We start from the raw sequence: 13,307 nt of genomic DNA, 5'->3' as shown, positions 1-13,307 counted from the left end.
TACATCTTTATGATTTTCACTTCACATAATTTAAACGACAGTTATGGCTTCACAAACTGGGCGGGTGGCGTTGCAAGATAATAGCCCAACGATCGCACCTCAGGTCTCAATTGAAATCCAGTTCTGTCTCTAGCAGAGAACATGCGGAGATCAAGAGCGCATTTGTGAAGCGCCAGCCGTCGACTTTTCATTTCACATCGAAACACCCGGAGGCCCCTTTCAGAGTACCTTTAATGGCACCGTCATTAACGGGTCACCTGCTGTTTGCCTTCCCTCCTTGGAGTGACACGCTCTCAGAGCGTTAAGGTTGCCGTGCCCTGGCGTGCTTGGACAATGCGGAGCAGCAAAAAATGTTGACTCCACCTGTTCCACCTGTATGGGGTAGAGCGTGGCCTTGTGGCCACCGCGTTCCAAGTTGACATCATTATTATTGGTTTAACACGTTGTAGGCTTTCGCGACCAATATCATCCATAATAGAGGGGTTTTTTGGGTTAGATGGCGTAAATATATAAATGTGTCGTTAAAACCCGCCACTACCCGACACAACCAACTAGTAAGTCAGTAAACAGAACATGCCAATTCATCATTAGTACAGCACTAACCGCTGTGTTGGAGAGCCAAGCCACAACATTTACAATCTGAGTACGACGTTTCGCCAGTAATTACAACTAGCTTCATCAGGCGACAGTCAGATTTGTGGAGAAGTCCACCTGTTTCGTTCCTTATGTAGAGGCGTAGATGTGGTGGCCACACTTCTGCGCTCTTACACAAAGTGGGGGGGGGATTATTGGTTGTAAGGCCGTGTGCTTACCACCAGAGGGCAGTTCCAACAAAATACTGTATAGTGTTATTATTTATTCTAAGCTTCCACGTTTATGCTCCCTGCATCCATCAGTCCACATTGACCAGTGTGGTGAAGTATGGTCAATTAACCCCTTACGACCTGCCAGGTGTTAGGGAGGCCCTCATCCAGCAGTGGGTGGACAGAGGGCTGCTGCACTCGCATGCACATCGATATCATTTAGCCAGTAAATGAATATACAATGGGATTAGACTGCATTGCGTAATGCTCACAAATGTGTGGCTGGATCCAGATGGGTTCAGATATAGAGGAGGGCTCAAGCCAATGCAAAGATAATTTTCTTGTGTCAGCACCGCCAGGAGAGTTCGTGCATATTGCTGCAATAATACTTGTGCATTTTTAACATTAACACAGACATGCTGCTGTTTTGCATTAACCCACAAGTTGGTATTAATGATAGCATGCGAACTGGCAAGCTTATTATGTCAGTGGGTGCAAGCGTGACTAAATATTGAATTATATCGTATACTTGATTATGCATGTAATTCGTATATTTTTTTACTTGTCCTTTTTTTCAATTGACCTCAGTCCCAAGTGAAATTCTGGATCAGCTTTTGCGTCACTTTTTGCACGTAGCTACATGCAGGTCCCGTTTTGAGTGAATGCAGTACTCTGGAAAAATTGCATTGCAGACAAAAGTAATGGGCAATAATCGAGCATCAGGACTTCTATTGTGTAATCTCTGGTGCAAAGAAGACTTTGGCCAATTTCAATTCCCCCACTGCAGTAAACATATCTTGACCCACAAGTCAAACAAGAATATACACGTGTCAATAGGTAAACATGACGGTCACAGGATATGCCCATCGGATAGGTCCTTGGGAACCTTGGAATGGCGGTGACATTCAATAATCGTGTGCCTTTTATTGCAATAAGCCTTCAATATCTTACAGACATCCTGTGCTTAACATCCGATATGTGTGTGCAGTCACATAAAGACGCGACGATGATGTAGCTCGGTGTTTTCCATCACAGTCATTTCCACGTTCGGCTCAGCCACCGCAACTGCTGGTGACATTGGCAAATCGAATTGACCGGTTCAATTATTTTTTGCCACATAGGGACTACTCTATTTACCTATTTACGAACCAGTTAGGTTCCAGAGGTCTGTTCATAGGTCGATTCGTAAGTCCAACTTTACTTCTGTCGATTCCAAACGTGCTGTACGGCATGTACACTAAACACGGAGAATGGCTTCAAAATTTGTATAATCTCCTGTAGATGTAGATGCCACTGGTTCTTCACGTTCTGCGAATGTAGATGCCACTGGTTTTTCATTTTCTGCAGATGTAGATGCTAATTCCCTTTGGTTCTCGTGTTTCCTCTCTACTCTCTTGACAAACGTACCAAGAGATGTCTGCACAGTTGCCCTCTTCTTCTCCTCTACATAAATCAACTTGTAACAGGCAATAGCATCGTGAACAGCTGCCGACACCTTAGTAAACCTTTCAGTGTTTGGGGTCCTGAGACTCAAAACAAGCCGGTGCTCGACACCGAACAACCGCCGCCATCTATTGCACGGCGGTTGAACTTACGAATCTCGGTCTGAACAGGCAACTGGAAATATGGACGGGTTTGTTCGTATCTCTCAAAGTTCGTAAGTGAAATGTTCGTAAGTAGAGGAGTTCTTGTATTGATATTGCCGGGTTTAGGGTTCCCACCTTGTGTGGTGGGTAACTTTGAACACCTGTGAGAGATCCGCACTAATTTACGTCATCGAGCGAGCGTTGTCACAGCTTTGCGGGGACATCAACGGCTCGTGAGTTTGTGTCTAATGCACCTGTGATGTGTCATCGTGTAACCCATCGTGTTTTGTTCGAGATGAATTGCGGCTGTGTTAACGAAAGAAAATTATCACGCGGTGTTTGTATTTCACAAGGTTTCATTTAGAGGTGTTTTGGCCACGTTCGTTAACTTAAAAACCCTGCTTGTTAATTGCGCACTTAGATATTTGCACATCTAATACGTGTACTCGATAAGGCAACAACAAAACATTTCAGAGGTCTAAAATGTTGGAAAGCATTTCATGTATATTGCTTCGAATGCAAATTGCTGCAAGTAAGCATTTGAATGGATTAATTTAATGTGGAAAGCTGCTGGCTTGTTGAGTGGCAAACAATTAAATATGCGGCCTATTGCCTTTTCACTTCCATTGGTAAATTATTGGATTTAATTGCAGTTTTTGAGCTAAATAATACATGCCTACAGGACAAAACACAGGCCGGCAAAAGCGTTGCCTTTGTTGAAGAGCAGCAATCCCAACAAGCCGCTAATACCGACTGAATGATCAAACGGCATTCAAACCACCTGTTCCATTGACCTGTGTGGCTTTGTAATGCACCACTCCTGTAGATGCAGAAAGCATCCAACGTGATCTATGCAAATTGTATTTAGCCCGTTTAGAAAATCATTTTGCAATTCTCTCACATACACGGGAGAACTCCTCTTAGCTGCGGTGATGTGGGGTAGGAATATCGCGGATCTTATTATCTGTGGATTGACAATGTTTTTCTGCAAAAAAATATCATGTGTCATCAGATGAATTTGCTACGCGACTCCTGTTTTCCGCAAAATTTGCATAGAAGACATTCAGCGAAGCAGAATGGGAAAGTTCACGGGTAACATAAAGAATAGGGTCGTAGCTCATTGGAGTTTCCACGAACCTTACAGCTCCTGCGGATATGAGGAGTTGCGAGTAATATGGTCACGGCAAAGAGGAGTTCTCCCGTCATCGCGTATATATAAATAAGGATGCCACCACGTTCAATGTCATGAAAACCAAAAAACCCCACGCCTCTCCCACCCAGCAGCTTACGGGATTGGGCAGTGTGAAAGTGACCGTCCAATCGGAAAGTGCCCACCGCTCTCGGGACGCCGGCCATTCGGAGCAGGCCTCATCGCCCGTGCCGCCACTGGTGCCGGTCGGGCCGCGGGACTACGGGCCGCTCGACGGCCCGCCCGGCCACCCGCCGGCCCCCGTGAGAAATGAGTCGCCGGCCTCGGCGCCCGATCGCTTCCCCACGCTCGACGACTTTATCCCGCCGCACCTGCAGAAAAAGCTGTCTCCCGCTGACGGTCACTCGCATTCGCTTCTCGAGCCCGAATGGGAGGTGTCATCGCGCACCGTGAGCGAGTCGTCCACGGCTGTGCTGGATGACCTCCTCCCGCCACTCGCTTCCGAGGTCACGGACCACTCGGTCACCCCCTCACCAACTCTCACGGAGGAGCGCGCCCTCACGCCTGCCCACGTAATTCACGCTCACCCCCCCCCCCCCCCACAAGCCTGCCCATCCCGTGAACGACACCCGTGGGACTGACGCCGCACGGCGAACCGTGCATTAACATGCTGATTTTTTTTTATTTTAAACCGCAATAACGAGAACTCCGAGGCCAGCCTTCCAAGGTCGTAAAATGTAGAACTGGGCGGGCAAATGTGGATTTTGGACATAATCCGCTGAATAATAACTACCCGTTTGGGCTTCAACAGTCGCACGGCTGGCAAAATAAGATTTAATCAACCCACCCACGGATAATTATTCTAAAGCAACAAACGTTTAATTCAAAAGCAAAACCAACCTTTTGCGTCGGTTTGATGTGATTTCAGGAGTGAAATGAACCCCCGCGAATGTGTTGACAATCCTTAATCTGCAATAGTTTCATAGCAGATGTATAAACGACAGCAGACCATCACCACAGCAGACTACCGCCACAGTGGACTTGATGCATGAGTGGGTTTCATGGTGGAACGGTGGCATTTCCCACGAAATGATAGCCTTGAAATCGTTAATAATAACATTCCAATTTCTCTCGTAAAATATTGTTCCTTGAATTGCTCACCAATGAAGCCGATGGCAACTCGAATTTCGGCGTTGCGGTTTACAAGAATGTGTGGACCTTTCTTAACCCTAGCCCCCGGAAGCGAGATCCACAGTTTTGTTTCAATAACATTCAACAAATGTTTTAATCCGTGCTCGATTGTGCTGCCTTTACGTGCAGCCAGTACCGTCGATCCTGGAAGGCTGTGTGATTCGATTGCGATTATGGCTCTTTTTTTTTGTCGCGATAATTGTCGCCCCTCATCGGTCGCGTACACTTGTCGCTTACTAACTGACAATGTGGGTTTGTTGCTTCATGCGTCCCTGCATGGAAATCATTACATATCTTGCATGGCATAGGCACAACTGTTGGGGGGGGGCATTTCCTGTGAGACAACCCGAAATAAAATACCTTCCTCTCTTGTGCGATTATTTACAACAACAACAAAACACCCAACAATCCCTGCACTATCCTATTTGTAAAGTTCCCATTGTTGAATCCTATAAGACTTGATGACAACATTTTGGACACGAGTAGTAGAATTTGTATGCAGCTTTTTTTTCCCCGTGGGAGAAATGTTTAAGTCTTATAGGATATCAACAGGATTTTCTTTCGTAAATTTGTTTTGTAAATTTCTGTGAATGATTTGTTTTTATATATTATGGACATTAATTTACAATTCCTGCTGTATTTATTTATTTTACTAACTGTGGCTGATTTACATTTGTTTTGTATGTTCAACATTCCTTTAATCACACGTGATCTTTAACGCTTATGAAACCTAACAAGATGCCAGAACTCCAATGTCTTGTAACGACCTGTACGTACTCTGGTTCTTTCGGTAAAGTCACGAAATCTTCAAATCCGACCTCTCCGTAATTATAGAATGATTTGCTTACAGCCACGTGCCGAATTTAGGCGCACCTGTTACTAAAGCGTGTGTGTGTGTATGTGTGTGTGTATGTGTGTATGTGTGTGTGTATGTGTGTGTGTGTGTATGTGTGTATGTGTGTGTGTATGTGTGTGTGTGTGTATGTGTGTGTGTATGTGTGTGTGTCTATACGCTCTGGCATACAACGTGCATTAATTTAGGTGCCGCAATCAGTGTCCAATTGAATGTAGCTGAGTACATTAATATCCCGTTGCATTTCCATTTAACGTATGCCAGGCAGTTGGTTGTAATGTTACGTGTATAGTACATTGAATAGTATCTCGTAGAAAAAAAACTTATGTAGAATATTTATTTATTTATTTGCTTATTTAATGGAGTGGAGTTTTCAGTATTTTTAAATATGCCCCAAGTAAGGAAAATTCTAACAGGCATTCACGTTTCCACAGTTTACATTTTACGCTAGAAATTTACATCAGGAGAATTTCGTGTCAATATGTTGTAGCTCCGTGTATCTCATCAATTAATCCATTTATGCATCTAATAATTCTTTGGAATTCGACATTTTCATTTGTCGATTGTCGTCCCGACCATTTTCCACTGGTAACCATCGCGCATTGCAATGACCCACTTGCAGCAAGTCGTTTTGATAGTTGTGGCTGTATTTGCGGTGAGGTTTTTCCCAAAGAGGTTTCGCTGAAGTTTCAATCAGCCCTGGTTTGAGCACAACATCAATTAACACGATTGCCCTCAGTGGGTAGCGGTATAACTTGCCAACCATTTAAGTGGTCTGTCTGCCAATATTTAAACCGTCTTTAAAGAATACTGATTTTCAAAGCGAACACCGCCGAAAAAGATTTGTTTTGTTTTTAAATGTTAACAAACGGTATATTTCGCTTTAAAAATCGCTTGAGCAAAAACATTGGCAGCCTATTACTTTACATCGGTGCGATTGGCATGTATGGTAGAGAGTGGCAACAATGAATTAACAACATTAATCATAAATTAAAACACTTATGACCCAAATATAACTGAATCCCGACTGGAACACATTTGCCACTTATTGTAAAAAAAAAACACATTTTACGGATTATTAAATAGCTTAGCTCAATCTTGATTATTTTTTTTGGACGTGCATTCAATGAAAACTGTGGCACATTATTTGGTCAAGAAAAATTCTGAGCCAGAGAGTGCAATCTGCAACGCGTGCAGAGCTTTTGGGTTTAGCTTTGCTGCGCAATTTGCAATTTGCTTGGAAAGATTTGTTACAAAGAAAAATCAATTAACGCTTGCGAATGATTACGCGCGCAATATCGTTAATACTCTTGTTTGGATAACGGGCATGTGCATTTAACTCTGAACGGCAGGATTAGAGCCAGAGTGCAGTATACTTTTTTAAAAGTCAAAGTTAATCTAAATTAGTATTTATGATATTGTATTGTTTTATATATATAGTATTTTCTCGTAATTATGCAACCACTTTGGCTTATTTAATCGTTTGTCTTAAAATGACTCTCACTATTCAGTTGAGTTACTCACACGCAGTCTGGCTGACTTGGTACTTGTCTGCACTCTGGCTGATCTGTGCTGTTCTATAAATATTAACATTCTAAATGTTCACTCGATACAAATCTTATTCATAATATTCACACTTTACGTTTATGAAACAAAAGGCCCCGTCATGGTTCCTTGAATAATCCAATTACGTTTGTTGATTTCGATGAGTGTCACACTCAGACTTTATCAAAAATAATAACCTAATGCATTTCTCTCGATTAAAATGACATCAACATTGAGTAACATTAACATGATTATTTACAAGCCCACACTTGCAAATGTACAGCATATGGGTATACTGGCAGTTACTGATAAGGAGAGCATTAAACATAGCGTAAGACATCAACAATGGGCGTCAGAGAACAATGCAGCAAAATCCAGTGTTGTACTGTACTTCTCTGCTCCCATATCTATGCTTCCCGACTTCGCCAACCCAAACCGACCAGCGTGTGCTCAATAGAGCCCCCATAACCGGAGTGGTGTGGGGAGGCATCTCGTCTAGCAGTGGATTTATTAAAAATGGCTCTGCATGTCCCTGTAGACATGAACTTTTTTTTTTGTCAAATTTAGGAACTGCGCTTCGCAATGACCACGGATATAAATACGTCACCTCAGATCTATCAGCCACCGAGAGACATTCCTCGTGACTCCACTGAGCCATCGTTCACTGTTGCGTCTGCTTTGTTCATTTTTACAGCAAAACGACGGGCAGGAGTATTCCGACGGTGCCTTGAAAAGTAGCTTTTCACCGACGCACAAGTACACGAGTTACCAGAGCTCATTCAGCACCACCTCGTCACAGCCGCAGAACACACAAGGTGAGAGAGATCGCCCACCCGGTCCCACTTTAGTATCATCGCAGGATCGTCGGCATCACCTTCCATAAAAAAAAAATCACTTAGTAAAAATTCACTTGTCATCCCAATCGCCATCATCACCGTCATCAATGGCACCGTTATCATTGTTATTGCTAAGCATGTAAAGATTCACCCCCTCTCCAAGATTCAATTATTACTATTCGGAATCACAGTTTCATTCAATAATATTAAGAAATGCCCATTACACGCTACCTGGTTTGTACCGACTATACCGATCTGTCTTGTGCGTGCTGCTTTCTGTGCGTAGTAAGGTTTCTCTTCGTAGTTTTGTTTGTTCTGTCTCGTTTCTATTATGTGTCTCATTCGCTCCATGAAGCTTAGCACTACATTCATCTCCAGTTTGCATGTGAATTCCGAATAATGGGCAGGATTTTTGTTTGCGTAATAATCGCTTCCAATAAACAAATGAATTCATCATTACGTTCTTAATCATCATTATCATCAAACAGCTTTGTTGACTTCATCAGCCATCCTCTACTGGCGGTGGTGGTGGTGGTGATGATGATCATTATAGTTTTAAATTAATTCTAGGACTCGAAATAAAACCCAGTGCGCAGATGACTGTGCGATGACCCCGTGTGATTGATGACTCAGCGTGATGTCTTCGAGCGACGGCTGCGTGCTGTGTCTGCGTGGCGACGCTGCGTAGTGACTGCGTGCAATGGCTCCGTGTCACGGCCCGGTTTAATGGCCCCATGTGATGACCCCGTGTGATGACCCCGTGCGACGATTTCATGCGATGGCTCCGCGTGACGGTTCCACGCAATCGCTTTGCGTGTTGACTTTGCATGGTGACTCTGCATGGTGACAGGGCGCCATGGTGGCGAGATGTTAACTACCATGCCTGGTATGCAGGAGTTCGTGAGGTCGATCCCGACCCTTACGCCTGTTGTATATTTGGAGTTTGCATGTTCTCCCCGTGGTCGCGTGGATTTTTCTCCAGGTCCTCCGGTTTTTCCCTCCAAATTTAGAATCAACGTGCATTCAGGGGTATTTGGCTGCTATAAATTTTCATGCGATAAGCCGCTTCGTTGACAGGTGTCATTCATGGCTAGGTCTTTTTCTGAAAAAGAGCTATATAGCTGAGTGGGCCTTACCTGGTTAAAATAAAAAATATTTAAATTTCGATTTAAAGCTTTCGTGACTGCAGGGATTCATCTTCTTGGTTCTTTCGGTAAAGTCACGTAGAATGGAAATAATAAAATAATAAAAATAAAACAAACGTCGTGAGAATTATTTTATTATGTTTTATTTTTATTACTTTATTTTTAAATAATAAATATAACATAATAAAAGAATATTAATTTTATTTTTATTATTTTATTATTTCCATTCTACGTGACTTTACCGAAAGAACCAAGAATATGAGTGGCAGTGGTTAGGTGCCATCTACTCAGAAGCGGTAAGGTGGCAAAACTTGAATTCTCGCGAGGGGTCGACTCAGCTTTTCACCGCAATGGAGACAGTAACACTTTGCGGAAGGCGATCAGAAGTCTTCCTATAAATTTACGTGGATCTGCCATGGTAACGTGGAATTTTTAGACTGCGTGCGGTCGCTCTCTGTGATGTCTCCGCGCCACGATGACCGCTTGCTCGCGCGCCGCCTATCAGACCGGGTGATGTACACGCCCACGGAGAAGCTTCCGGCGGGCGCCGTGTACCAGACGAAGACGTTTGAGGGCGGCACCGTGCACACCGACACGTTCTACCCGGCCGCCGGCATGTCCAGCGAGGAGAAGAAGGTGACGGTGCTCAAGGCTCCACACTACCCCGGCATCGGGCCTGTGGACGAGAACGGCGTCCCCATCGCCGTCCGTACCGTATGCTTACGCTTGTGCTTCTTTTCCCCTTGCGTGCACACTTACAGTAAAACCCTTCCTCTTAACGGCGGTAGTTGGTTCCACGAAACCAGTCGTTAACTGATTTGGTCGTTAAGCGAGTATAGAAAATACACGTTAAAGGCTTAATTCGTTCTGATACCAAAAACAATGGTTATTCATACATAAAGATACAAACAACATTATCAACACAATATTAAAAGAAACGTGGTTGATCAATGCTTTTATTAATATTTACCGTAACGGCCAGTCGTTAACAGGGGAATGGTCGGTAAGCGAACACATTGGGCTCGATGGAGGCCCGTCGTTAAGCAATTAGTCGTTAACGGGTGCTCGTTAAGAGGGGTTCTACTCTGCACTACTATACATTACACTACTATACACTCCACTACTATACACTACATTATAAACTACACGACCATACACTGGGCTCTATGGAGGCCCGTCGTGAAGCGATTAGTCGTTCACAGGGGTGCTCGTTAAGAGGGTTCTACTTTACATATATCGGGCATGTGACGTGGCCCAGCCGTCACGTGTCCGTCGCTTGTTCCGGAGGTTGGCGGTTCGAAAGATCCAGCAGGCCGCCCCGGTTAATGCTGTGGCGTGCGTTAGCCGTGAAATACCGCGGTGGACGCTGACAATGCCCATGACGTCATTCGAAAGAGAGTAGGCCGTTGTGTTTTCCAGCATCACGGTCCACAGTTTCGAAAAATGACACCGCAAATTACTCAACAAGGGATTACATATCGTACCATCACCCCTTACTGTACAACTACTGCAGATGGTGTGTGACACAGCACCCCCCCTTTGTTAAACGAGCGGTGTGAATACCAAATATGTTAAATTATTATTACGTGTGTGTCATGTATAACAAGTTCTCAAGAAATTTGGAGATGTCTGAAGGAAAGACACAACTTAAAATGCAGCGCAATGTGTGTACCTAAGACAGCTACTGGAGGTGAACCGACATCTAAACGATGAGTGAAATAGGTGGTGTAGGGCTCGTTGGCAAATTGTTGTAAACGTGAGCTTGGTAATTAAAAGCCACGTCCCAATGTGCCTCGGAAACAGGGTCATGAGCACAAAAATGGTGGGACAAAAACTGAAAAAGTGCACATGCGCATCAGAGAATGCTCACCACCTTTACCGACCCCGCACTGGCCGGCAATGGTGCAGTATGGTCAAATAATCCTACAAGACCCGCATAGCGTGGAGAGACCGTCATTGCATACAAAGTGCTCACCACAAATGAACCACAATATTTTTCGATGTAAAGCTTTCGTGACTGCAGGGATTCATCTTCTTGGTTCTTTCGGTAAAGTCACGTCAATAAAATATTTTTTTCTTTTATTATGTTTTTTTTATTATTTCCCTTCTACGTGACTTTACCGAAAGAACCAAGAAGATGAACCACAATACCTCGCTGATCTCGTCATGGAGCATAAACCATCACGCGAACTCCGGTCATCCTCGCAGTGGCTTTTGGCTGGCCATCGAATAAAGATGTTCACTGCATCAGATTCGCTTCAGCAGCCGTCTGGAACGCTCTTCTTGCCGATTTTAGGAAGCCACTGGAGCTATGCATGTTTAAATATAGATTGAAAACTAATTTCTTAATTGCTGCTTTTTGTGTTTAGTTTGTTGTCTTTCCCCGCGCCTCCGATTAGCAGGGTTGGCTATGTACGGTGCAAAAGAAGTTGAACAGACATACATCCATCTAGCAGCAGATTGACAAAAGCACTGTACATGGACAATATACCCATGTGAGTGTGGATAGCAGCGCTAAACGATGATAATATATGTGCCTGTCTTGTATATCCCTCCCTTCTTTCCACGGGTTTGTGTCAGACGGTGGACAAGCCCAAGGACTGGTACAAGACCATGTTCAAGCAGATTCATACGGTGCACAAAGCTGGAGGTGAGGACCCCGGGCACTCTAGGGTGGCCATCTCTGATATACAAAGAATTGGGATATGTGGGAAGAAGAAGAAGATCTCAAAATACCAGCAAAGGGGAAAACTAAATGTAAATGCATTATTATTACGCAACTCACAAAAATGTGTAACTTCTCATTGTTTCTGGGAAGAGAGCTGCGGATTTCCCAGGACAGCTTATATGAAAAAAATAGGGCAAAAACCAGGAGATGTTTGCAACCACGTGCATTAATTTCCGCCAACTTTGCAGCATCGTATCCATTTGTTGTTTGATCCGCTCGGTGTCCAAGATATATATTTATTTATTTGTATAGGTCTGCTCAGCCCGTGCGCGAACACTCTTTACGTGCAGTCACGTCTGTCGACATTTGGGGGTTCATTTATCTCGGGGCGATTCAAACGTGAAGCTGCTGTCCCTTATCCCTTTGCCTTGTCAATCAGCGAGGCGCAGAGTCACCCGCAAGGTCTCATTTGTGGGAAGGGGGGTCGCTCTGTAAATATTAACCAGGAGAGGATCAGAATATTCATTTATCTTGGAGAAACCCGATGAGACACTGGCAGCCCCGGAGAGCTACTGATTACACAATTGCTTCGCCTGTCACGCAAACCATTCTGCGAAACAAAAGACGGCATTTATTAAAAGTTTTTTTTTATGCCGCCTAATGCATAAACAAAAGGTGCCCTTCGTGCTGATCAAACGTGAATTTGAGTCACGGTGACAGACGATTAAGTGGCATGTTGTTCGGCGATTCCTTCAAAGGAATTCACCGGCCGATGCTACGATATGGGTGGTTTAGCAAGAGCATCCGTCCGTGACAGCGTCTCCTAAAAGCGTAAACCTCAAAGCAGCACAGCAGAGGTATTTTCTCTTCAGCATCGGAGGAGATACAGTAGAAGTGGCCTGGAGCGATGCTAACCACACCACTAGGAGTTGGTTCACGAAACGTGATGCGAACCAAACCATGAGGGTTTGGTTCACGAACCATGAACCAAAACCCTAGGGGTGCAGTTAGCATCGTTCATGAATCGTGAACCAAAACCCTAGTGGTGCAGTTAGCATCGTACACAAATCGTGAACCAAACCGTAGTGGCTATTTTCAAGAACGAAACCCAACGCGATGTGCAAGGGTTTGTTGTAGAGTCCAACAAATTATTTTGCCGCACTGCACTCTTGTGGGCACCACATAGCCGTGCAGCCGATAACAAGTGGCTGTACATGGTGGTCACAACACACCCAACAACTATCCAGGCTCAACGCTGCTTAGTTTCAGAGATCCAACCAAATCGGGCACATTTCACGTGCTCGCGAATTTTTCGACGGTGTAACAAGGGCTGCTTAATTAATACTGTTCAGTAACAGTATTTATTTACCCCGTCAATATTATTCGTCACAGGAGACTTTGCATTTATGTTACATTGCAGATGATGACTTTGAACACTACACGCCCACTTCTGCAGACTGGGAAAGCACCTGTGAGTATTAAGCGGTCGATCTACAAAAGGCCCACGGAACACATCACACAGAGTTATCA

At 44.2% G+C, this 13,307-nt stretch overlaps 1 protein-coding gene across 15 annotated transcripts in view; it reads left to right on the top strand.

Annotated features, from left to right (window-relative positions):
* Positions 1-13,307, top strand: part of LOC144946506 (sorbin and SH3 domain-containing protein 2-like) — a 193,591-nt gene that overhangs the window by 127,394 nt on the left and 52,890 nt on the right. For 10 of the 15 annotated variants that reach the window (XM_078875446.1, XM_078875445.1, XM_078875452.1 and 7 more), the window contains 5 exons: positions 3,674-3,841; positions 7,823-7,943; positions 9,615-9,823; positions 11,690-11,759; positions 13,198-13,248. In XM_078875446.1, the coding sequence (XP_078731572.1) occupies positions 3,674-3,841; positions 7,823-7,943; positions 9,615-9,823; positions 11,690-11,759; positions 13,198-13,248 (619 nt within the window). Of the gene's footprint in view, positions 1-3,670; positions 3,842-4,085; positions 4,112-7,822; positions 7,944-9,614; positions 9,824-11,689; positions 11,760-13,197; positions 13,249-13,307 lie in introns of those variants that run through there. The other 5 variants (XM_078875453.1, XM_078875450.1, XM_078875447.1 and 2 more) reach the window with 5 other exon arrangements.

Source organism: Lampetra fluviatilis, chromosome 41 (genome assembly GCF_964198595.1).
Source record: "Lampetra fluviatilis chromosome 41, kcLamFluv1.1, whole genome shotgun sequence".
Classification (NCBI taxonomy): Eukaryota; Metazoa; Chordata; class Hyperoartia; order Petromyzontiformes; family Petromyzontidae; genus Lampetra; species Lampetra fluviatilis.
The sequence above is the reverse complement of the archived record's forward strand: the minus strand, read 5'-3'. Positions and strand labels throughout refer to the sequence as shown.